At 37.5% G+C, this 25,510-nt stretch overlaps 2 protein-coding genes across 2 annotated transcripts in view; both read left to right on the top strand.

Moving 5' to 3' along the window:
• LOC139117439 (WD repeat domain phosphoinositide-interacting protein 4-like) overlaps positions 1-25,510 on the top strand; it is a 277,044-nt gene that overhangs the window by 186,551 nt on the left and 64,983 nt on the right. The gene's annotated exons all lie outside the window — the stretch shown is intronic.
• Positions 431-25,241, top strand: LOC139117437 (coiled-coil domain-containing protein 102A-like). The gene is made up of 9 exons (XM_070680552.1): positions 431-576; positions 12,632-13,386; positions 15,761-15,869; positions 16,083-16,199; positions 17,544-17,753; positions 18,983-19,153; positions 20,025-20,128; positions 21,018-21,217; positions 21,308-25,241. The coding sequence occupies exons 2-8, from the start codon at positions 12,659-12,661 to the stop codon at positions 21,136-21,138; spliced, it is 1,560 nt and encodes a 519-aa protein (XP_070536653.1). The 5' UTR covers positions 431-576; positions 12,632-12,658; the 3' UTR covers positions 21,139-21,217; positions 21,308-25,241.

The following is a 25,510-nucleotide window of genomic DNA, read 5'->3' as shown; positions in this document are numbered from 1 at the left end:
GGATATACACTTATGCTTCGTAAATTTACAAAGTCAAGTTCATAACAACTTATCAATCAATTTGTTCATCTGAAATAAATTAGTCCACAAAGATTTTATCTGTAGTTTCTTGGCTAAAATCATCATCCTGAAAACGGGGTAGATTCTAGACCAGTACTAGCACCCTCATCTGTTTATATTGACATAGGCCTATAGCTCCATCGTTTTTCTATTTATATGTCATCATGTGTATACTGATGAAAAAAGTAACTTTTTGATTTAGGGTTGTTCACGTGCTTGACAAAATGCCTTGTTTTTTCATAAATGTATTGTGTTTTCGGACCATATGTCACGCCATGACAATTTCTTAAAGACTTTCAACAATGCGATCATCTCTGCTTTGCGGTGTACTTGCGAATTGCGACCTCATCTGTCCGTGACAGCTCTTCCCACAATACCCAGCGAAGGTATCCGGTAGCCGCCATGTTAGAACTCATTCTGCCATGAATGTGATCTTGTTTATTGTGGATGATAGTGTGCGTAAACTGTCAAACTATGTATCACCAAGGTTTATATTAGGTCAACTTTTACATTGAGGTAAGAAAACCTGTATTGTTCGATTTAACCAGACAGCTTGGCCTGGTTCGCGCGAGGAAGAGCTTGTCGTTTTCCAAACAATCGACGGTTCGAGTTTGTCACAGTTACTGTAGTAAAGACTGAGTGATGACCGAGTATTATGTGTTCATCACTGACTGCACTGGGATCACATTAGGTTTCGGGAAAAGCGTTAATATTTCTGCGTTCAACTGTTATAGATAAAACGAAGAATATCGTATTTGGTCGCTGGTAGTGTCGTATGAAAGTTTGTCGGGTAGACCGCATCATATAGTCAACTCTTTGCGAATACCGGGATACCGTGTTCGATAGACCTCTGATATTTACCAAAGACATTCGCCTATTCGCCGACTGGACAGTGGATGTGGGCTACCGCTTCTGTATGGCGAGAATGCTTACTCGATTTGTCATTTCTGTCGCTCGATTTCCAACAGGGAGGACTATGAGAGAAACGTTTTAGGATTAGAAAACGTACTTTTTCTAGACCGGTTTAGTTTCGCTCGCACAGTGAAAGTGACAGATGCCTGCTGTGAGAGGTGCCACTTGCCTTTGTTTGATAGGGTAATTGGATCATATCAGAAAAGAAATTGAGGCGATTTGCTAATAATAAACCGAGGAGAGTTTTACTAAAAGGCCATGGTGTAATGTTACGAGGTCCAATTCAAACATGATACTCCCCGAAAGTGAAATGTTTGCAAAGTTACATCAATCCAAATATCGTGTGAATGGGTTGTATTTAAATATAAGGATCATGGTTCGATAGGCGAATAATGTCTTTTGTCATCGATGCTACAAATCACAATAGCGTGCTTTGTTGTCCAGGCTGACCCATCAGGTTTTGAAACTGACTGGGAGCTTAAAGTTCTAAACAGCAGACATTGAAACACAAATGCAACTGTACAAAGCGTGTCAGATAGGTAATTGAAAGAAAGCATTGAAGCCGAGATGTGCTCTGTTTCTCATCACTTCTGCCAATTACGCCACAACAAGCCACATTAGCTCAGATGAGTCACTTTCTTCATGTTCATAAAGGATTCCCACATGAGAAGATTTTAAAACAAGAACAAGTTGATCTTAACCCAGTCAGTTTTCTCTTTAACCTGTAAAGAAAGAATTAGTGTGAAAAGGCTCAGAATTAGGGGACTGATGTGATTCTACTAAAATTTTCATCATGTACATCATTTTAAGTATCTTTGTTAGTCCCCACGGACACCGTCCGGGGGGACTTATAGGTTTGGTCATGTCCGTGCGTGCGTCCGTGCGTGCGTGTGTGCGTCCGTGCGTCGTCCGTTCACGCAGATATCTCAGAGATGCCCAGGTCAATTTCTTTCAAACTTTGCACAAGGATAGTACCCTACCCCATACAGATGCACGTCGATTTGTTTCACAATGCGATCAAATTTGGCCGTGTTAGAGGACTTTTTAGTTTTCACCTCCATAGACTCCATGTATAAGGCAGTGTCCATAGACTCCCATGTATAAGGCAGTCCATAGACTCCCATGTATAAGGCAGTCCATAGACTCCCATGTATAAGGCAGTCCATAGACTCCCATGTATAAGGCAGTCCATAGACTCCCATGTATAAGGCAGTCCATAGACTCGATGTATAAGGCCGAGAAAAATAAAAATTTAGTTTCTCATCGTATTCATATTGCAAAAAGGATGCAGTGACACAGTTTTCAGTCCCAACGGATGAAGTCCAGGGGGCTAATAGATTGGGTCATGTCCGTCCATGAGTCCATCCGTGAGTCCATCCTTTCACGCAGATATCTCAGATATTTTGACAAAATGTCACGTGACCTCGGTGACCTTTGACCTCAAAATATACATATTTGTCCATAACTCAGGAACCACAAGTGGTACACCCTTCATATATGGTATGATGGCACAGCTTATGACGCCACATATTGTACCTCATTAATTATGCGCATATCTAATTTTGAGCAAGCCAATAGAGCTAGAGGTCTGATTTTTGGTATGTAGGGATAACTTAGCAATAAAATTTTTTTGACAAAATGTCACGTGACCTCGGTGACCTTTGACCTCAAATATACATATTTGTCCATAACTCAGTAACCACAAGTGCTACACCCTTCATGTATGGTATGATGGGACACTTTATGATGCCACATATTGTACATCATTAATTATGTGCATATCTAATTTTGAGCGAGCCAATAGAGCTAGAGGTCTGATTTTTGGTATATAGGGATAACTTAGCACTACAATTTTTTTGACAAAATGTCATGTGACCTTGGTGACCTTTGACCTCAAATATACATATTTGTCCAGAACTCAGTAACCACAAGTGCTACACCCTTCATATATGGTATGATGGGACAGCTTATGACGCCACATATTGTACCTCATCAATTATGCGCATATCTAATTTTGAGCGAGCCAATAGAGCTAGAGGTCTGATTTTTGGTATATAGGGATGACTTAGCAATACAATTCTTTGACAAAATGTTATGTGACCTCAGTGACCTTTGACCTCAAATATACATATTTGTCCATAACTCAGTAACCACAAGTGCTACACCCTTCATATATGGTATGATGGGACACCTTATGACGCCACATATTGTACCTCATTAGTTATGTGCATATCTAATTTTGAGCAAGTCAATAGAGCTAGAGGTCTGATTTTTTGTATATAGGGATAACTTGGCAATAAAATTATTGTGACAAAATGTCACATGACCTCGATGACCTTTGACCTCAAATATACATATTTGTCCATAACTCAGTAACCACAAGTGGTACACCCTTCATATATGGTATGATGGGAGACCTTATGATGCTTCATACTGTACCTCATTAATTATGCATATATCTAATTCTGATCAAACCCATAGAGCTGGATGTCTGTCATACATATGCACATAGATTTGTTCTGTGATAGGATCCAATAAGGCCGCCATGTGGCCATTTTATTACGATTCTTTCATGTCCTGAACTACAGCTCAGACATGTATCAAGCAAATTTATTCAAAAGTATTTTATCACAGACCTAATGAAGAGGCCTCTATCCTCTCTGAGGACCTGTAATCAAAGTACCCATTAACAAGTGGGGACTGTGTCATCAACGATGACTTGTTTTGTAATGTAATGTAATAGCAAAATGACATAACTTTTGGTGCTTTGTTCTTTTTCTTGATCTGTTAAACCGAAGTACAAAGAACAATGAAATGACAAAAAGAATTGAATCAGAAATACTTTAAAATGTACTATGGTGAGACAAAGGAAATAGGAGTTGTATGATACATGTCAATATTATTGTATTTCTTCCTTTATCAATGACTGATTAACCCCCATAGTTGTCAACCTGACCTTGTAGTTCACTTATAGAGGTCAGGACCAGCCTGCAGCTCATACCAAGGTATGCCTGCATCTTTATTTAAATCTCACATTCATTGTTTGTACTTGCTGTGAAACTGGCAACTGGAGAGGTTTCAACATTCTGAGTTTAAAAAAAACCAAAATGGGCAACTACAAGTATAGTTATTGTCACAAGACTAAGCCGGTCAATGCTCTGGTTACTAACATAGTCTGAATCAGCGGAAACAGGAATTGTTAAGTCAGAATGGAAGGATTAAGTCTGTCATTGTGTTTTCATCAGAATCTCTCTACTTTCTAGGCACCAACTCTCCATAGGTCCATTACTCCACTATCCAACGCACCTCACATTTCACATTTTTGACAGCGGACATGGTTGGCATGTGTGTTTACGTCAATACCTGTTCAAGTACTCGGTCCATAATTTTTCAACCTGGTGTACTTCACAGTTATGCTGCAGGTCTAGTTTCAAGGAGTGCCTTGCATTTGCATCACAAGCAGTTAGGCACTGGCTCATGGATTATCCACTCATCCGTACAAAGATCTGTCTGGTGCATTTTTTGGAGACCAATCACAATAACTTTGAACAGCACATTTGAAGTATCTTGAAATCCAGCAATGCTTTCAAGCAGCAATTTTGGCCCTGCAAAATTCTTCCACAAAAGTAGCTGTCTGACCATAGTTTTATTGTTCTTTTGCAACTACCATTTCATATGGCTTCCAGTTGTTTCATAGCGTTTCTTTGTTAGATACGGTACTGTTGTAACAAAGTGCATGGTGTATTGTAAAAGCTAGCCCTAGGGCACCAATTGCAGGTCAAACTGATTCATATCACTGTTGTTCTGTCTACATTCAGTAAGTAGGGGAGATGTTGCTACATGTGTTCAAGAGTTATTTACTAATGTGATAGTCTCTACTGTCAGATAGGTCTGTTTCTTAATAACAGCAAATCAAAGCATTCACTTCTTTAGCATTCATAAAAACACTTCAACCGTCTTTGGCAAACTTGTTCCTCTCTCTCTCACTGTCATCAGAGAGCAATGTCCATCCTCGGTTGGACACTGCAGTTTGTAAACTGAGAAGTTGCAGGAAGTCTGGCAATAAATTTGAAATGGCATCATTAACATGCTAATAAAGTTGCCATTGATAAGAACATACAATTATTCATTGGCTCTGTGGTCCAATAAATACATTTATTGACTTATCCTAAATGCAAAGGGCAGTCAGTGACTTGTATTGCTGCTTTGATCATTCACTTGTGACTGCACTCCTTCCCTTTCACATCCGGCAATGTTCTGGGTCTTTTCTTGTAGACAATACCCCTTACATCATCTTGGGTTCCTATTCTGTAAGTTTATTGCCATGTTGTATGGCAGGAGGGACCATATTCATGTCAGTAGGGGCCATATTCATGGCATGTGGAACCTATGGCAGGAGGGACCATATTCATGGCAGGAGGGACCGTATTCATGTGGAGGGGGAGGAAGAACCATATTGTGTGGCAAAAGGGATCTTCATGGCAGGAGGGACCATATTCATGGCAGGAGGGACCGTATTCATGTGGAGGGGGAGGAAGAACCATATTGTGTGGCAAAAGGGATATTCATGGCAGGAGGGACCATATTCATGGCCAGCACTAGAATTTCAAAGTTGTTTGCCAAAGATTGAAAGCTCAAGGCATATGAAGAACAATTTTTGTCAATCAACTTTGCCTTTTTCAAAATACATGCATCGACTTTGTTTATTGTGTTGCATCATACAGGTTACAATATCAACCCATATATTTTTATCAGTCATAATCATTATAATTGCTCATTGTCGCCATCATCATCATCATCACCATCATCATCATCATCATCACCATCTATCTTCATCATCACCATCATCATCATCATCATCATCATCATCATCATCACCATATATCTTGCACTAGTACCACTGGTCAGTGTGTCTTTCAGTTTACTGTAAAAAACCTTCACCAGAGTAGAGTTATGTTTTACATACAGCTGCTGTAGTGTTTTGCTTATTTTACTAAACTGTACATCAAATACTTCAATCAGAAAGTGTTTAAAAGCAGGTCATGTACATGGAGAGGGAGAATTTTCATATAAAAAATATCATATCTGAGCATTATTTTATTGCGAAGTCTATTGATGACTGGAGAGAGAATCACATGTAATAAATGCTCTTCTGCCAGAGATGAATCAGTTTTTAATATGTTATCAGCTCAGCATTCCTCAAAAGGTATTATATATTCAACTATTATTTCGCTTTTTAAAAGCAGTTGTCTATACACAAACTACTGATCAGCAATGAATCCATGAATTGCTTATATAATGATATCAAATCAAATGAAACGTGTATTTTGTTTGAGCTGCAAGCTCATATCATATTATGTGTTTGTCCAACTGTAAATTGACCTAGCAGTTGTGAACTGTGACCCCTTGGAAACAGGATGGTAATTATGATAGTATTGTTTTGAATTAAAGTAACGACATGAATCATGCATGGTGTTGCCAACACTGATGACAAGAATTACAACTAATTGAATGTGCCAGCAACGGTAAATATCGTGTCACCATAATTAAATAAATGTACTTTCAATTTCTATGGTACAATTGCAAGTGGCAATTTCACGCAATAACATGGCGCATGTAAATTTGCCACTGTGATGATGCATTCAATTTTATGACCGTAGTAAGATTGCAATTTTCCCAGCAGTTAAGGAAAAGACAGTCAATATTTTGCACAGCATCTAGCATACAATGTTTTACTTGCAGTGAGCCTACTAGTACTACATATTGAAAATGTTAATGTTGCTTTAGCATAGAAGATACCATATCAGTGTGATTTAAGTACAATAATAAAACTGTCATGAAAGAGAATTATAAATATCCGTATAATTAACTATCTCTGTTCCAGGTATCTCTTGTTTGTGCTATTAGTAGTAACAGCTGTACTGATGACCTTATTATAGCTTTATGCAGATCAAGATCAACCTTCGTAATACAGTATTTATTCCATAAGCATATGCTCAGTAACTAGTTAGGTATGCTTTTACTAATGACCCACATTAATTTTTGCAGACGTGACATGCAACTGTGTTGCTACAGATTGAAAAGAGTGTCGGCATGATAACTGTACAATGTGTGTGGTTGGTAATTTATAAACCAGAGACTGTGGTGTAGTGTTACAGGGATTACCAACATCATGAGTTTGATCCCATGTGAAGTAACTCTTGCGCTGAGCAACAGCATGATTTAGAGGTCAAGGGTCATAATAGGATATGGGATAATGAGGTAGGGGGGTCAGCACATGGGGAGACATCGTGACATTACAGCCATGGGAGTGTTTGGTGCTGGAGAACAACATTCTTTGTTTCCTATGCTAAATCACACAACACCTGTCAAATTGCAATGAGCACAAAGTTGTATTGTTGCCATATGACAGATACATCATATTACATGTATGTTCTCTCCAAAGCTACATTGAGCACTTTCTTTGTCAATGTATACAAACTTTGTTTGTCCTGCTAACATAGCTATTAAGAATGAAAGATGCTGAGGAGGATGCTGATGTTAGAGTTGTTAAGGTTTCAATGGCTAGCAAAATTACTAAGAATAATACATAGATCATAGAAAAACAAAGCACCTTCTATTCAGGAACAGCTCATCATAAAACCCAGTGTGATCCAACTAACCAGCAAGATCTAATTTAGATCTTTTTGCTGGTTGGTTGGTTGGAAATATAACATAATTGTTAGCATTTCTGCTTGTGTATTTCTCGCCCAAAATTGTTGCATATCTTGCTGAAAGGTGGGTATTCCGTGACTACTCAGCTGTAAAAGAGGAAAGAGCATTCTTAAAATTTCAGGTTTTCCTGCCAAAGTCTACTGAAGTATAGAAAGAATTTGGAACATGCAGACGTAACGTGGGCAATACATGCTCTGATTGGAAATTCTAAAATTCAAGCTGAAAAAATCCTGATAAATGGAAATACCTTTGATGCAATGTTTCTCATGCCAGGAATTTTCATCACTTTGTCAACAGTGATCATTTGCTATTCAGTGTGTAGTAGGGATGTATTCACAAGGTAATTAGCAGATAGGTACCGTGGAAATGTGACACAAATGTACAATGCACAGTAGGGAGTGCTTGCGTTACAGTCTGAGTACACATGCAAAAACATTGTACATCCAACTGTGAAATGTTGTTCATGATGAAATGAAGTCCGAATGTGTGATGATTTATCCATTCGTAGATGTTCTATGTCCATGATCTCACTGGGTTTATGTTCAGTGATAGTTCATGTAGAGAAAAATTTAAGATAGATTTACTCTTGCAACACTGGCATTCACCAAGAAATCTCAGCCAAATTCACAACTGTTCATAACATTCTTAACAAACACTCATAGTCTCACCCTTCTTCTCAAGCCAACCAAACTAATAGATTCAGATCACGCTATTCCATTGTGCAAACTATGCGTTTTCAAAACCTACATGTTGATTTATCGTAATTCCAAATGCACAGGATCAGATGACATATTCTAAAACAAATTTTAGTCATTAGCAGTGTTTCTGCCAATAAAGAAATTGTCAGAACTTTAGCCCTAAACATAGCAATAGTGCTTTGAAATAATATTTCTGATATCAACCCTGAATGCTAATTAATGGTTGTTGGCTGTTACTAGCCAATTTAGGGGTCATTTTAATCCAAAATTACAAAGACAAATAAGGTTTAGTTTGCAAATATGATGGAATTGATTTACCAGAGGCTGATGTTAGTCTGAAATCACCATCCGGATATTCAGAACACGATTATTGTGTTGTCTGTCATGGGATGGTTAATTAACAAGCAGTTTAATTTCAGGTTACAAATTTGAAGATTGTTAAATGTGATATGTCTGCAGCAACTCTTGTGTATATTTGATTTTGTGAAGTGGCAGGTCACAAAAGACTCCATCCAGTCATAGAAACTTAGGAATTTGTCTAATCTGCTGCCAAAGGAGTGGCTGAGCCATGGTGGCAAGCTAACATATGGTGCTCTTTCATGCACATAGTGTTTCTAAATCTTACTTTGTGTTTTTTAGACAATAAAATCCTATATAGAACAAGAAACAAAATTCTATTCCTTTCATCTCCAGTTTATATGTTCACAAATGCCTAGATTTGCTATTTAGAATAGAGAGTGGAAATGTTAAACCCTTTTCTGCCAGGGGGTTATAGTTCACGATTTACCATTTCAGATTTTGAAAATTCCGCCTGGAAAAATAGCATTCTTCGGTAAAAATAGCATTAACTATTTTGCAACTTTGTTTTATGTACAGGTACTTACAGTATGATTCAGTTCAAACAGAATTAGAAAGACAGATGTTGCACTCTAACAGCTTGGTGTTTGTTTCAGTTGAAAAACACATAAAGTAGGACTATAATATTCTCAATGGTTTGAAATTTAATGTACAAATAGAACAACTAGTTATTGTAAGCCTTGATAAGTTACTAATTGCTAAAAAATTCACAAAGAATAATATCCTATCCAAGGGATGTGGCCATATTGGGAAATGAAAGCAAGATGTACCCATACATTTATGATAAGCTGACAAGATCAGCTGTCACGTAATTGCTTTGAGTATAATTAGACTAGACTATGCCAATTATTTCTATTTGCACTATGCTGCATGTATATTTGATATTATCAGTCACACTCCGGTTCCACTTTTAGAGAAATGAAAACATTAACTGTAAAGAATTTGTACACTACAGTGTGGGAGAAAGTGAGATTGCCATGAACTTCCCATTAGACATTACATGTACTGGACAAACTTGCGTTGTAGAGAGCCAGAGGTGTGTTGTGTTAACATCTGAATCAATACAGGCTATTCAGATTGTTAAAAAAAATAATTTAAAGTGTTGGTTCTGTTTGGTATTGTTTATTTTAAGTCACTTTTTCTATGGGTTAGATTCCTCACAGGACATGCAATTTACATTTTTACATAGCATACTTATGTGTATTAAAGGTTTATATCCAAGTTATATGTCTCATTTGGCCTGTTCACATCTAGGCCCAGGGCCGGCCAGAACTAATCCGGCAGAATGTGAGAAGATAAGCTAATCTTTTGTCCGCGTTCACATTACGTTCAACGCTGTCCTAGCCTAGACCATTTGGTAGCGTCTAGCCGACCTTTGACCTTATACAGGTCACAATTTCCCTTTGCCATAACTGTTAATAAAATTTAATTTAAAACTGACATGACAGTCAAGCTAAATGCCATTAAATTGGAAAGCACCAAGAAATTACCTTTTATCATAAGATTGTACCTATTGGACCTCCCTAGGTGGTTTCTTTTGAACAATAATTGTGTACTTAAGAGGTTCATTCATGACATCACATAAGATGACCCAGATTTGACCTTTCAGAAAACCTCAAATTTTTCTCCTTTATCCTTGTATTCTGACTCTGTTTGTGAAAGTTTCCTTTGAAATAATGGTTTTTACTATCAAACTGAGTAATTGCAGGCCAAACTTTGATTCAAGCAAAGTAGATAAAACTTGGACTAAAAAGGACGACCGGTACGCGGAACTCACAGAGGCAAAGCCAAGCCTCAGTGTATTCATCATTCCTCCATGATGTATTGTAGCACGGTCCGTCCACAGTCGTTTGGAGAGCTATTCAGCGCTGGGACTATTCGCCCCATAGACGAGTGTACAGAAGCGAGAAATACCCCAAGTCAGGAAATGAAATGGCTATTTCGTATAGGGATTGTGCCACCATGTCATCTTCGACGTTCGATTTTACCGTGAAAAGTAGCAAGTTCATCTATCATGTAACCGTCGACCGTTCCCTATCATTCTCAAAATTCATACCTGGTACTTAATTTGCTTCACAAACGCTCGTTTTGTGTAATTTTCGGCCGAATTCGACGGACACGTCGCTAAAACATAAGCGTGAGCAACATTCCGGTCACCTCACAGTGGACGCTGGGCACCTCCACTTTACTGACGTGAACGCCGCGTACCCATGAGGGGTGACTGGAAGGTTGTTCATGCCTAATGTTTTGGCGACGTGTCTTCTGAACTCGGCCGAAAATCACACGAAAATTCATACCTGATACTTCATCTGCTTACAAAATGCTCATTTCCTGTGATTTTTGGCTGAGTTCGAGAGACACCTGGCCAAAACATAAGCGTGAGCAACATTCCGGTCATCCCTCATGGGTAGGCGGCACCAACGTCAGTAAAGTGGAGGTACCCAAGAGGTGACCGGAATGTTGCTCACCCCAAGGTTTTGGCGAGGTGTCCGTCGAATTCGGCCGAAAGTCACACGAAACGAGCGTTTTTGAATCAGATAAAGTATCAGGTATGAAATTTTAGAATGATAGGGAACGATCGACGGTTGCATGATAGATGAACTTGCTAATTTTCACAGTGAAATCGGACACGGAATGTGACATGGCGTGGTTTTTATAGCCATTCTGTTTCCAGACTTGGGGTATTTCTCGCTTCTGTACACTCGTCTATGGGGCGAATAGTCCCAGCGCTGAATAGCTCTCCAAACGACTGTGGTCCGTCTGAGGGACTGAGGGACCGCGATTGCAGAATCAAACAGCAACAATGTTTGCTTCACGTACCAGGGAATTTGTAACTTTGTAGAAAGGAGAGTAAAGTGTTTCAATACATTGTAACTTTGTAGGAAGGAGGGTAAATTGTTTCAACAACTTACAACATTTTATTGTAAGCTGTAGTTTTCTTTTGAGGAGGCATCGTGACATGATTTCATGAGAAGAAAAACATAAGAGCTGCAAAGACGTCAATATTTTGCTATTTTGTAACCAAGTAGAACAGAGCTATTTTATCGGCCGGCCATATCTAAAGCGGTACACTCAAAGAACTAGAGAGTGGCAGAGCGTACGTACAGTGGCCTCATCGAAATTCACTTGTCCGTCGGGCTGGGAGAATGTTGTTTTCACTTGCCCGGACTCAAAATTCACTTGTCACGGGCGTCGGGAGGCGAGAATTTTCGAGCCCTGCACTGCATGTCAACTACAGAGGGCGTCAACTGGGACCTGAGTCGGACAAAACGCGTTCACATACGCTGTTTACTGCTCGGCCAGAGACTTGGGTCGGCCACAAACCACCCCTCTCGACTAGGACAGAAATTGTCCGGACAGTGGCCGGCCAGAACCGTTCACACCTGTTTTTTTTGGTCGGCCACGAACCTGGCTAGGACAAGGGCCTAGTCTTTTTTGGCTAATGTGAACGGCCCTATTGATTTAGATTTTGTGAACGTACACAACACCTTTGCACAATGTTGATCGTTGTCAGTGTAATGGATGTTGCTGTGCATCGATGGCAGCAGACAAACTCTAGACGTCTCTCATTAAACTACTGATCTCAAAAAATATTTTAGGACAGTTTTAATACTACAAGTGCAGCAGTGTATCTACCGGTATTAGTTCACGAGCAATATACAGGTTTGTTTTATAATTGTGCCAACAAAGAAAATGCAAGGTAGGACTTGGTTTCTGACAACCCATAATTTAAATCTTGTCACCCCTGATCTGGGTTGATAGGTCCATCCTAAATACTATTGACAACAAAGGGCTTGTTGGGGTAGAACAACATAAATTTTTCTCTAAATGTGCAGTTTGAGAACGAGTAAATAGGTATTTACAGTTTATTGTGTCTGTCTCTGTTGCAGGTCTTTGAAACAAGGTAATATTGCAAGATGAGTATGAAACATGGGAATATACCAAAAATGGGTGATGTCAGCAATGTTGGGGCTACGTCCAAGTCTTACAAGTCCCAGAACCCTACTCCGGAAAAAGCCCTAAGCGAAGTGCTACCTCTACCCCCATCTTGCATGGATAATAACTTTGAAGCCAAAGAGGAGCTACGGATACGTGAGCTGGAGGAGGCCAGGGCTAGGGCGGCTCAGATGGAAAAGACAATGCGCTGGTGGTCAGACTGCACGGCCAACTGGAGAGAGAAATGGGGCAAGGTACGGGCAGAGAGGAACAAAGCCAGGGAGGAATGCCGACAGGTTAGGGCAAAGCTAGAAAACCAAATCAAAGAGTCTGCTGCCTTGAAGCGAGAAAAGGAAGAACTCATCAGAGAAAATGAAAAACTTTGTAAAGAAATTCACAAAATTCAACAACAGCTGGAAAAAGAGCAGGCCAGCAGTGTGAGTAGTGAAAGTAGCAGCAGCAAAGTTCATATACCAGAAAGGGACATTGACACTGGCATTGATCAGGAAACTGAAGGTGCTGCCTGTGATAATCTTTTCCTGAACGACATCATGGACAATACAAACACAGGGAGACGGAAGAAAAGTTGGAAGCACGACGATGATAAGAGACAACTGCCGTCCCCCGAGGCAGAACTGGCCGGGCAGAAAATTCAAATGTTTGAAATGAAATTAGAAGAATCAACAAAAACAATCCAAGCAGAAAGGGAGTAAGTTCAGTTGTTGGTGATAACTCTACCATATATATCATTACATGTATAACTTTTCCTTTGGCCTATTGAGCTGTGTGGAGGACTAGCAATGCCATTTAAAACAGTTGAATCAAATGTTTATCCAGAAGTTGAATCAAAATTGAGAATACAACATTAGCATTTCTTAATGTAATATCTACACCGGGAAGGACGGGGTTTGTTTTATCATAACTTTTTTTTTATGGCCACAAAATGTGAAAAAAAATGTTTCCAGTAATTGTTCGCCTTGTAGTTACAATTCTGTGATGAAATGTCAAAAAGTTCTTGTAAGGCTTCAGTAGGAATAGCCAGTCTTTCAGTTGAAAGCCATTTGATCTTTGTTAATTCATATTTGCCCACTGTCTGTCAGTGGTGCTGAGAGCCCTCTATGAGCATATTTGTCAAACAAGCCATGGAGTAGGTGCACAGAGAATGTAGACTGGACTTTTCCTCAGCTGTCAGTCAAATGAGACAATGCAGATACCCAACATCCTATGTTCCCTACATCCTCTGTGTGTGTGTGTCTTCTTTCTAAGTGTAAAATGGCTATTACAACAGAAACCTATGCAAGTCCTTTGAATATAAATATTGAGCATATGTATGTGTGTGTACTAAAGGGGGGTTTACACGTGTGAGTTAAGTCCGGAGTTGACACCGGAATAAATTTAAACCTGTGTCAGTTGGACGTGTAAACAGACAACACCGAACTAACAAAGAACTAAATTAATTCGGTGTCGGAGGGCTGGTCCAGGTTCGGTGCTCCGTACTAAACAATGGCCTATTTACATGTGTGACCAGAACACCGAACTAAACGCCGAACTATATCCTGTCTTCGGGCTTGCGGTCATTACCACAATGGACGGTGTTCAAGTAAGCTCTCGCGATCGCGGCATTAATTGGCCGCAGGAAGAGATCAGGCTACTAATGTCAATCTGGAGAGACGAAAATGTCATCCATATGATGGACGGCACGTCGAGGGATCGGCAAGTGTATGAAGTCGTCGCTGCCAAGGCTAGGGAGAAGGGACTCGAGAGGACAGCGGAACAATGCCACAACAAAATCAAACGGTTGCGAGCTCAGTTCAAGTCGGTGTCCGACAACAACCGTCGTAGTGGCAGAGCTAGAAAAACTATGCCATTTTACGACGAGTTGTAGGTAGTAAAGGGAAAGCAACTCCACACATCGTTCATATTTGGGTTTGTTGCGTTTTGTGTATGATATTGTGTATAATATAAGTGTATATCATGTTTAACTGTTTTATGTAAAATGTTGCTTGGCCATGGCGAGACGTCCCCGTAATCTACGTGTCCTGTGTTAATCGCACTGGAGCGGAGAGACTACTGACACTGTGTTCCTTTGGCCCTACCTTTCGAAAACAGAGTTTTCTTCATCAGTCGCTTAAAATTCATTTTTGATTGGTGAGACGTGTTGAATGGTTGATTGTTTTTATTTCATAATATGTTGTTCCACTTACGTTTGGTAGGGAAGCTAGAATGTCTACTGTTTGGTCTTGTTGTGTTTGTGTAGGTTCGTGTGAACCTGAGTTTGAGCTATTTTAGTTTTTGTGAAGTCTGGCGCTTATAAGTGTGTCGCCTATATTTCTGTTCCTTCTATATGCGATTATTGGTTGGTTTTGGAATAGTTTTTTAGTGTTTCGTCTTTTTCAAGTTCACTCCAGTTTTCTGTCAGGGCTTGCTTGATTTTTGTCGTTTCGATGTACGGGCTATACGTTTTTATGAAGACTACTGTATTGTTGGTGGCGTTATTTCTTTCGCTTGACCCGAACTAAATTTTTACCTTGTGTATGACGTGTAAACGTGAGATCGCTTAGATCGCTGATAAGGAATATTTACAGAGCGACTAATCAGATTCCCTCAGGTTTAAAAAAATACACGTGTAAACCCACCTTTAGATGAAGGTAGTGTAAAGTTGATTTGTTGTGTGAAATTGTCACATTGTCTACTCAGCCAGAAATTCTTCAGCAGTTGAAAAGTTAAAGATCATTTGGTATTCATGAGTCTGACCTGTCAACAGAAGAAAGTTCATGAAGTTATTTGTATAGCTCAGTCTGGTTCTACACCCAGTAAATTCTATGGGGTGTCAGCTGTTGGTGGTGACAATTAACGACCTTTTGTTTCTATCACACAGTCCCTGTAATCAACAAATGAATCCTTTATTTGTAATCCTCTATTCACAAACTCTAATTCACGGAAGTCTGGCCGGACTGTGCAAACTCTTCTCGGCACTGATGTGCAGGAATAAAGACAGTTTACAGAGTAGAAAATATTGAATTACTTGTCCGCTTTTCTGTGAATTATCTGTAACTAGAATCATGTTGATATTAAATTCATAGTGCCAAAGAGGTGTTGCACAGAGAAATGGAAAAATTACAGGCAGAACTCACAAGTATGAAAAATAGATATGAAGAACTGAAAAAATCCAAACAAGAAACTTTGAAAGAGGTAAGCAAAGCTAGAAGTCTGTGTTGCTGTCTGAAAATCAAAATCCATCACATGAACTCGCTTCATGCGTTAGAAAATTTGAGTGTCTGCAATTGATAAATTTACATGCGTATAGGAAAGGATTGCTTGTATATCTATGTATAAGTCCATAAGTCCTGGCTTCTTTATTTATCTTAATAACCTGACAAATTGTTTTATATTTCTGTAAATCAGTTGTCATTGCTGAAAAGTGAGCATGAAGTTGCTCTTGGTAGGATAACATCAGACTTGGAAGATGAAGCGTCCACTCGTAGTAACATGGATAGACGACTAGCTGATATGAGAAAAGAGGTATGTATTGCCTTTGAAACATTCAAACCTTATTGACAATCACTTACATTTAGTATTGTTCTGAAATGAATGTGGGAGGGTATTTGTCTTTGGTGCTTTTACTAAGCTCTGACCACTAGCTCTTGAACCAACCAAATAGTGTAATATAGCATCGTATTGTGGTGAGAAACGGGAAGGGAAGGAATTTAATACTATACTGATAAAAAAGGTAAGATAAGAAAATAAGAAGTTTGAGTAACATTTTACCCAAGTTTGTTAATTTGTAGTGTATGACTTGAAATCATACTGAAACACACCTGTGATGAATTTAACAAAGCTTGGGCAAATAGTGTCACATAATTTCTTGTACTTTTTCTCAAAAGTTGTGTTGTGACTTGTGACATTACTGAAATATCAATTAAACAATAAGGGTGGCTGGAACATTAGTCTCTTCTCTTACTATTTTTGATATGCAAGATCCAATGAATGTACCGGTAGTTTGAAAGGGTGCAAGGTACACCAAAATGTCAAATACATAATTATCCGATAATAAATGCTCACATTATTATATAATTATGTATATTGAGGAAGGTGAATGCTGCATGTATATATCAGTGTGCTTTTAGTTAAGAAGCACCAGCTAGAACAAACTGACAGCATCTGTTGCATTATTTGTAGAAAATTTATGCCCGTCACATTCTGAATTCTTGAGATGACATAAATTATGAAGTGATGACAAGATCTCTAATGTTGTCCCAAGGCTATAGATAGTCAAAGAGGACAAAGATTATGTCACTTGGCATCATGTTATTGCAATAAACATTTGATGAATGGTGAAAATTGATTGCTTTTGATCCTGTTTCGTGCCATACTGTGTAGTCATCTGCCACCGGAGCAGTACTTGCAGCTTGGATATAGAGATAAATGTGAAAATGTACACTCTTCATTGGTGTAAGTTTGTGAATTTCTGCAATGTACAAATTTCCAATGAATTAACAACGACTTCATGCTGTTCACTGCCTGTGAGCAGGGGTGTTTGCAGGCAATTGACAACAGATCACATGTTAGTATGCAGAATCATATAAATTACTTCTCAAATGATACAAAGTATCAAAAATTATATCCAAAACAAGGTGGCTTTGTTACTTTTAGTGCAAAAAAAATGTGTATTTTTTTTTTCATCACAGCTTTCATTGGCATATGATGCATTCCTTTGACAGCATATCATACTGGTATACTGATGATACATGTGTCCAGTTTTGATGTTTTGACTCTACATTCATATTCCTGATGATGGTTGAGATTTTTTTCACAATAACATGTGTGTTCAGCTGATAATTGAAATGTCTCTTTTATGATACACAGCTTGAAAGACTCCAGGCAGAGAATGCCGCTGAATGGGGAAAGAGAGAAAGACTAGAGACGGAAAAATTAGCTCTGGAAAGGGAAAGTAAAAAGTTACGGACTCAGGTTGAAGACTTGGAAGAAAATTTACTGAAAAAGAACAGGCAAGCATCAGCTGCTATGGACTCTGATCTCAAAACATTACAAACAGAATTGTATGAGAAAAACAAGGTGAGTTTTTTAGGATTAGGTAATTGTGATGCATCTGGCGGACATGTGACTTTTATTTAGAGCAAATTCTTGTGTTGATGTCATGGTTGCGAGTTAAGGAGGCAGCAAAAATGACCATGTTGTGATTTTTCCTACATAGAAAAGTAACAGTGCTAATTTTGTGAGATTTGTCAGCAAAAAAAAAAGAATAACGGTAGTTGTAGAGGTGAGAGTTGACTTGTGATTTGTTTGGAGGGGGGAATGTGTTTTCTTTTGTCCATTTACAGTGCACACACAGCAACTATAATGGATGGAATGATTTGACATTTTCCAAAAGCAAGCAGGAATCAAGCAAACCAGTCATTTTTCACTGTATCCATTACAAACACAGAAGGGCAACATCCAAAGTCCATTGTATAGAGCCAACTCTTTTGTGAAGAGACTATTTACCCATGAAAGTTTTAAACCAAAGTCTTTGGTAGAAGCTGTTTCCTAAAGGCTGTGTTGGAAATTCTTTATAGATACCTCTGTCAACCACTGTGTCATACATTATTATTATTATTATTATTATTATTTATTTCTTAAAAAGCGCACTACACTTCGTCTCAGTGCTCTGTACACAAACAATGAAATAAGAATGAAAATAAAAGAAAATCAATACATATCATTAAACACAGTAACATTCCTTAAAAAGATAAGTTTTCAACTGGCGCTTAAAAGATTGAACCGAACAGTTTAAAATAGCATTAGTAAACGCTAGTTCATTCCATAATATTGGAGCAGCAACTGAAAAAGCACAAAAACCATAGTTTACAGTAGTGTTCCTCGTATCACCCGAATTAACAATAGTTTATCAGAGAAACGGAGAACACGTCGTTGAACCTGAATATCTATCAGTGACTTCAAATACTCTGGACATTTACCGGTTAGGATTTTGAAAGTGAGGAGAAGAATTTTAACTTGAATCTTTCTTTTACAGGTAACCAATGCAAATCCATTAAAACAGGCGTGATGTGTTCACATTTCGTGTACGACTAATTAAGCGTGCAGCAGCATTTTGAACAGACTGCAATTTTTCAAGTTGTATTTTTGAATCCCATACGGAGACTATTACAATAGTCAAGTCGCGATGTCACAAAAGCATGTATAATTATAATGATTTATCCGGGTGTCCACTTATCTTTAATATGATCACATAAGAAATTTAGTATGCTGAAAATTTGAACATTTTTTCATAATTTGATTGACAGGAACTTGCAGAGTTGAAGCACACTCATACTAAACTTAAGAAGATATTCCAAGACAAATCAGCAGAGCTTGGCCATGCACAGCGTAGAGCTGAACAACATGAAGGGGAAGTCAAAAAATTGCGGGCAAGAATTGAAGAATTAAAGAAAGAATTAGCCAGGGCTGAAGATGAGGTAAGTGATTGTCTCTGAACAGTTTAAGAATAAAGAGAGTGGCAGGCTGTACCTCAAGCACCAGTTGAGTTGCCTTGTTGTGAAAGAATGCCATATTTAAATAGCGCCCTCTAAGTTTACAATAAATGTACGATTTGAAGATCTATGACAGTTCAAACAGATAAATCCTTTCTTGTTGTGTAGGAATAATTTCAACACCTACTTTAATCTGATAGCTTACTAGAAATAGTAAATTGGAGTTCAAAACAGTTAGCATAGAGAATATTTTTAAACTTTGCACATTCTCAGGAGGACAGTGAGTACAATATACAACAACCAAAGGGAACTCGTAGCTTTGTGTGAGCTTGAATTCATCCATGATATTAGATGACAGTTAACTGGATTTCACCAGGAAAAATGGAATTTAAACTCAGCAGAGAGAAACTTCACTTGTGTAAACTTCAATCAGCACTATCAGTGTTGAGTGATACATTTAATATTTCTGTGTTACACTTAAAGTTCTACTGCACATCTGTTAGAAAGAATTTCATTGTTTTATTGTAGTGAGCAAGTGAGACTTACAGAACCCTTCAAGTAAACAATAGACTTTCGAAGTGAAGGTTTACTTGAATGCATTTTAGTGTCAGTGCTTATTGATTGATCTAGATTTCCTTTGTTTTGCATGTTTTATTGACAAAATCGTACAGTAAGTATGTTTAAAACCTTCTAGTTATCTTTCAGGTGAAAAGTGGCTTTGTTTTCCCGTTACTGCAAATTAAATTATGATTGTAAATGTATTAGTAATCTTTCTTATCTTATTGTTATACCAAACACCATCATTTTGTAGACATGGAAGTTAGAAAATCTTCGTCTCTCTCTAGTAACTTTTCAGGTTGATACCCAGACAAATAATGTCAGACGTATACAGAGAAGTCTGGATGAAACACAAGAACAAAATGATAGCCTGACAGTCCAGTTAGAACATTTACAAAACAGGTGTGAATATTTTACTTTTTGTGCATTGATAGATACATGTTTCAACTAAGAAATTATATCCTATGTTGTCACCCTCAAATTTATGAATTGATTAGAATGTACTGTGTGCATCAACTAATTTGTACAGTAAATGAAAGTCTTCTTGTAGTTGGAAATAGCAGGCAGTCTTATGGTATAGAATAAACTCCATGGGTGTCTTGTCATTTACTATCAAAACTTATATTAGCCCTGGACACTGAATAAATTGTTTATCAATTGTAACTTGACCAGGGGTGACAAACATATAACAGTTTCTATTTGCAAAGTGTTTCTGAGACCAATATGTGCTCAATTACTGAAAGTAGATGCCAGTGATACTTACGGAACTAACAGAGATTAGCAAAGTCTTATTCTACATTTACCGTAGTTATTACCGTGTATATACAGTATATCAGTCACTGGGCGCATATTAAACTTTAATGTGAATAACTGACCCTAGAATTCCATAGAATGGTGATGCCAGTCTCAGACTGACCATTATAGATCATCTTCTTGTCCAAAGTTTGATTGCTCTGTCACAGAAAATGTTAGAACAACATTAAAAGATATCAGTTTTGACTGTTAATGTCATAAATATACTCGCTTCAGAAGTTTCTATTATAATTGACATTAATATAGTGTGGAGATTTTTTCCTCTTTTAAAATTCCTTCTTTATTTATTCCGGCGATTGATTTGAATACATCTAGTAGAGAAAATAGAATGACATTTAAAAAATTTGAATTTTGACTGTCATGAGTACACTTCATATGAGAAATCCCAATTAGTTAATACACTGTGGGGGTTGTGGAAATTATGTGATATTTTCATCTTTAAAGTATAACTAATTTCTGTGTATTTAAATATTCACAGGTTGCGTCGCCAAGCCAACACAGGGACTTTATTTAAGAAGCGGAATAGCAGTTTGATATCGTTCAATTCCAGTGAATCAGTAGAAGGAGAGTCTGATGAAGATTTTGATGACTGCATTTGACACTGTCCGTCTGCTGATGTACCTATGCAATGATTTTACAACATCTACTCAGTCCAATGAGACAACAAAATCAGTTCCTGCTCTATCCTGTTCATCCCCAGTTCCCTGTAAACAGGTCCAAGATTACCATTGATAACAATGGGTTTGGGTAAAACCATGGTGGTGAAAGGGCTATATTTCTCATGGTGTTTCCCAATTTCTCCTATCCTGTACACGCATCATTGGTACACTTAGAAATATTGAATGTGCTGAAATAATTGTGTGCATGTCCCTATGGCAGACTCATTGTTCTGAAACACTGTGCTTGGAGCACCTTTTAAAATGCAACATTTTAACCCCTGTTTGTTTTTTTTGTGCTAAGGGCATGGTTAGCAAAGCTTGTTCACTTTCAGTAAAACTGGTAATATTTATGGGTTGTTTAATTTTAACACAGAGGTAAAGCTACCTCTTAGAAGATACCTCTTAATGTAAGCTGAGGCTGATTTTCATAAAATATTGATTGAAAAAATTCCTGTAGAGCCAGAGTATATTCGGTAAATCTCAACATACTTTCCAGTAGGCATTTTCCTGATTTGTTACCTTTATCAAATTACCTCAAATTTTGAGTTCGGCTCGAAACATTTTTTCTGTCACTTAAGGTAGAATGCACCTTCGGGACAGATATTCAGATTCTCTCAGTTTTACTGTAAATTTTCTGATCTACCACTTGTTGGGGCTCATTTTAAAGCTCTTGGGGTAACAAATATTTTCACAGTCTTAGATTTTTTAAACTCAAAAATTTTATTTTACCCATAGAGTGAACACAGGGATGGTGGCCATCTTGAATTTCAAGTATCATTAAAATGTTGGGCACGTTGTTTCTGAAGTACTAGATTTTGCATGGTGACCCCTGATTTTTCTTCTGGATTTGGTAAGAGTATGGTTTCAAGTTTCATTGAGGAAAGGGAACAAAAGTGTAAGTCTTTCACTTTTGAGGCCCATACTACCTTAAATCTGTATTTAACTTTTTCTTAATCATAGAGACTGCAATACTCAAATTTTTGGTTCCCTTGCCTTTCCAATGGTACAAAATACCCTTCAAGAGTACAAACTCTTTGAATAAGAGTAGGATAGGTGAGATGATTTCCTCTACAACCCTGGTGGCGTATGTTACACAGAGATTATATCATGCCAAATCATAATTTACCTTTTGATAATTTAAAATATGAGTAAGAATAAGACTTTCTATAAGCGATTTTTCTACTTTTCTGCCAATATGGTAGAAAATCTTATTTTACACAGCATTAAGTCATTCAATGATTCTGTAGGCTCGAATTAATACATTTAAAGAAAATCATTGGAATTGACTGAAATTTGATAGTCAGAGGGTTTTATTGAGTGTTAAAGAAACTTGACCATTCCACCGTACTGTGTTGAAGGAGATACATGTGTTATGATACATGTGTGGAATGATTAGCTGTAGTGAAATAGACTGGTCTTTAGGGATGATCAAAGACTTGCGCTTCTGAAAAATGTATCAAACTCCGCTTTTAGATATAAAATAATTATATTCATCAAACTTATGGCTGTATGACTATAGATACTGCAATAATTATGTAATATTTTATGTCTGACAACTCAGGTGATGCTGGCAGGGTTGTGAAAGTTGTAGTTTTGACCTTCAGTTGTGAGTTCTTGGAAAGCATATCTCAATGGACAGAAGATGTCAATCAGTGCTAGAGAAAGTGTGTTGCCAGGTTGTATAGTTAATTTACAACATTAGAGGTTCAGTGTTAAAAATTGATAACTCAGTGGTTCAATGGTTCAGTCAATGAAGTGGTTTATTGATTGACTCAACAATGGTTCAGTTATTGAGGTGGTTCAGTGATTTAGTAAACAATTGTTCAGTCATTGAGAGAATAGTGGTTCAGTGATTGAGTGGACAGTGAAGTCATTGAAGTGGTTCAATGATTGGGTCAACATTGGTCATATGAATGAGTCAATAGTGCTTCAGTCATTGAGTCAATAGTTGTTCAGTCATTGAGTGAATAGTAGTTCAGTGATTGAGTCAGTGGTCCAGTCATTTAGTCAAATGGTTGAGTCATGGAGTCAATAGTGGTTCAGTGATTGGATCAACAATGGTTCAGTAATTGAGTCAACTCTGGTTTAATCATTGAGGTGGTTCAGTCATTGAGTCATCAATGGTTGAGTAATTGAAGTGGTTCAGTTATTGAGTTAGTAGTGGTTCATTGATTGAGTCAATAGTGGTTCAGACATTGAAGTGGTTCAGTCATTGAGTCAATGGTTTTGCTGCATGTTTTTTACATAGATGACAATTGCGAAATTCATAGTGCTCATTAGAAAAAGTGGGTTATAGAAGAAAAAAATAATCATCATGAATTTTAAAAAATCCCCAATTTTCACGATACTTGCTGAAAAATATCATTATCAAAAATTGAAGGACTGGCAATGATGAGTTTAGTCGTATTATGCATTTTATCAACTCATTTGACTTTTAAAGTACTGGACATGCATTTTAACTTTGTTTCTTTTGTTCAATATTTATTCCCAAAATATTTGCAATAAAATTGAGTAATAACATGGCCAAAACAGATGAAAATTACAGCTTTTCATTTTCATTAGACAGAGAATATTAAATGTGTAATGTTTAAACACATTGCTATTACCTCACAGTTGACTGTTTGTATTGCGTGATGTGATTTGTTTCTTTAGCCAGTAAGTGTTGTTGCACCGTGTTGACTTTGATCGTAATACTTTCCATTGAAGAAAGTAATCAGTCAAAGTTTTTTGAGAAATCTTCTTAATAGCTAGGAAGGATTTTATCGCTAATCGATGTGTGTCCAAAAGGTATTGTAAAGTATTTATGGTGATGATGTTGTTGGCTTGAGCTCGCAAGGTTAATTATCAAAGATTTTGTGATGAAAGTAATTATGTGAAACAGGGTTAGCATACATAGAGATACTCTTGTTCAGAAATTGACTGAAATTTAACTCTCTATAAAAATAGAAAATGTATGTACAGACATTAATTGTCATGTGGTGTGGATTGTATCAAAAAACATTACCAAGACTTGATACCGAATGGCTTATCAAGGTCAATGTCACATAAGATTCAAAGTCAATGTATAGAATACAATGGATTTAGCGATCCATGTAATTCAGGTCTGTAAATACTAGATACGCGTTCTTCTCAGCATTATAGATCTATAAGCACTTGTACAAGTCAAAGAGCTTCCGCCTGGTCATGTACACCTGTGACATGATCAAATATAGAAATAAATTGTATCACTGGTGATAGTTGTAGCATGTTTAAATGTTTGTGTATGTGCATTGCTTTTGTGGCATGTTAACTTGAAGCTTAGCTTGTCTTACATTTTTGATAATATGTTAACTTTTTTTTACATGCGTATGTCTACATGGATGTTTGTAGTTGTTTTCTATTTTGAGTTGAATGTCATTCTTAAGCTGGTTAGTTTCTGAAAGATGCATCGTCATCAACATTTTCTGAAGGCTGTCGTCTGATCAGGCTGCCCTTTCACAAACCAATTAAAAATGTACATACGACAAACGATGCTGCAAGTAGAACGTTTAGTATAACAAAAAAAGGTTTTAATTATTTTAGATTCATCTATAACTTTAATACCACCAAGCATTAAGCAATTTTTAGCACCGTCTGGCACCTGTCACTTTTACGTTTGCTGTTGGGCACGTTTTATCATTCAGCCAATACTGGTACGTGGTTGCAAGCTTTAAACATCACATCACACCTTGCAGTTTCCAAACATTGATTGAAAACATGTCGCAATGTACAATCATACCACTGGATACCTCTACTGACAAACATTTGAAGGTAGTAGAGCTTTGAAGTAAAAAAAAAACAGAAGCAGCATTGACAAACCAAGTTGATTTATCCATACAAATATACTTTTCTGAAAATAACAGAAACATGTTTTATTGTATTTTTTATGTCATAGTAAAATTGTGAAGAGGGTAAGATAAGTCAACAATTGCAACTCAAAAAAGTGATACTAATATGTGAATCAATATATATATTGCCATGTTAAAACAAAAATGTTTGTCAATAAAACATTTTTATGTAATGAATATGCCTTTGTTGATTTTTCTAGTCTTCCAGAAAAATATACAATAGTGATCTTCTACTTTCAGATTGCATATTCATGGGACCTGCAGCTACAAATGCACATAAGGCTTGTTTTACTACAATAACATCAGTGATTGCTAATTTTGATCAGTTCCTGAAAATGTATTATAACAGAATACATGACAGTCGCTGTCCATAGTCCACTGTGTTCTAGGTCCTGGTGATACCTATCGTTTTCAAGGACAACTGAAGTATCTGAAGTTATGGCACT

Source organism: Ptychodera flava, chromosome 18 (genome assembly GCF_041260155.1).
Source record: "Ptychodera flava strain L36383 chromosome 18, AS_Pfla_20210202, whole genome shotgun sequence".
In the NCBI taxonomy this organism is placed as follows: domain Eukaryota; kingdom Metazoa; phylum Hemichordata; class Enteropneusta; family Ptychoderidae; genus Ptychodera; species Ptychodera flava.
The sequence above is the reverse complement of the archived record's forward strand: the minus strand, read 5'-3'. Positions and strand labels throughout refer to the sequence as shown.